At 64.1% G+C, this 1,284-nt stretch overlaps 1 protein-coding gene across 1 annotated transcript in view; it reads left to right on the forward strand.

Moving 5' to 3' along the window:
- BSN (bassoon presynaptic cytomatrix protein) overlaps window positions 1-1,284 on the forward strand; it is a gene marked incomplete at its 3' end in the record, with an annotated part of 62,153 nt that overhangs the window by 59,035 nt on the left and 1,834 nt on the right. Inside the window, 1 exon segment of the mRNA XM_008943522.1 lies at window positions 2-1,282. Coding sequence (XP_008941770.1) covers window positions 2-1,282 — 1,281 coding nt within the window.

Raw genomic sequence — 1,284 nt, forward strand, 5'->3', positions numbered from 1 at the left:
CTCACCCTCCATTGATTCGGAGGCCGAGAGCTTCGACGCTGTCAGCTCCAAGCTGTACAAGTCAGGCAGCGAGTACAACCTGCCCACCTTCATGTCACTCTACTCCCCAACAGAGAAGGGGGAGAGTGGCCCCAGCCAGCCCGCCAGCAAGCCCCTCAAGAGCGCCGAGGAGGCCTACGAGGAGATGATGAGGAAGGCAGAGATGATGCAGAAGCAGCAGGTCCAGCAGGCTCAGCCAGCCATTTCCTACAGTGGCACCTACCAGCAGGTCGGCTACCGTGGCACTGAGGGCCAGAATGGCTTCGACTACCAGTATGCTGAGGAGTACAAGTACGACGGCGGCCCTGCACGCCCCTCCCAGCCCGGCTACCCAAGCGCCCCGCCAAAGGTGGGAGCAGTGTATGAGGAGATCCTGCAGACCTCGCAGAGCATCTCCAGGATGCACCGGTCTTCCTCCTTTGACCTGGCCCTCGAGCAGGGCGAGAAGGCGAAGGGGCAGAAGGAGGCGTACCAGGAGAAGCGCTTCCTCAACGCCGAGAGCGCTTATGCTGACCTGCTAAAGCAGAATGGTGGTCCACTCACCCCCGGCACCAGCCCCACCCAGCTCTCCGCTCCCGTCTCCTTTGCCTCCTCCGATGGTGCCGCGGGCAAGGTCATTCCCGATGTCCGGGTCACCCAGCATTTTGCAAAAGAGGGGCAAGACACAGCCAAGCTCCAGGGCAGCCCAGCAGCACCCGGGCCAGTGTCCAAGGCTGCCACCGCTCCTTATGCCTATGGCAAAGCTACTGGCATGGCGACGACAGCGGTGGGTGGCCCTGGGAGCGTGCCACGGAGCTACAGCTCCCCGGCTCCAGAGGCCCCGTCTGTAGCCAGCAGAAGCTACGGCGCGGTGAAGAGCACCATCAGCTACTGTTCGCAGACAGAGGACACCGGCAGAAGCAAGGCAGTGGTGGAGATCAGTGTGCAGACGGCCAGGGAGAAGCTCCCAGCCACGAGCGACAGCAAGCCCCTGCCGCCCAAGACGTACCCCTTCTTCAAGAGCTCCAGCCCTCCTCTCTCCCCCACCTCTCCCACACAGAGTCCCACCCGCACCTCAAAGGCCACGGCAGAGTTTTCCACGCAGACGCAGAGCCCCCTCCTGCCCTATGAGGGTCCCGCTGCTGGCCCCGCCACCTCTTCCCCCATGGTGGCGCAGGGGACGCAGACGCCGCACCAGGCAGGCTCGCCCCGGCCCACCCGCCAGGCCTCCTCGCAGGAAGGCCCCTTCATTGTGATCACACCGGC

This window comes from Merops nubicus, unplaced genomic scaffold (genome assembly GCF_000691845.1).
Source record: "Merops nubicus isolate BGI_N331 unplaced genomic scaffold, ASM69184v1 scaffold19027, whole genome shotgun sequence".
Classification (NCBI taxonomy): domain Eukaryota; kingdom Metazoa; phylum Chordata; class Aves; order Coraciiformes; family Meropidae; genus Merops; species Merops nubicus.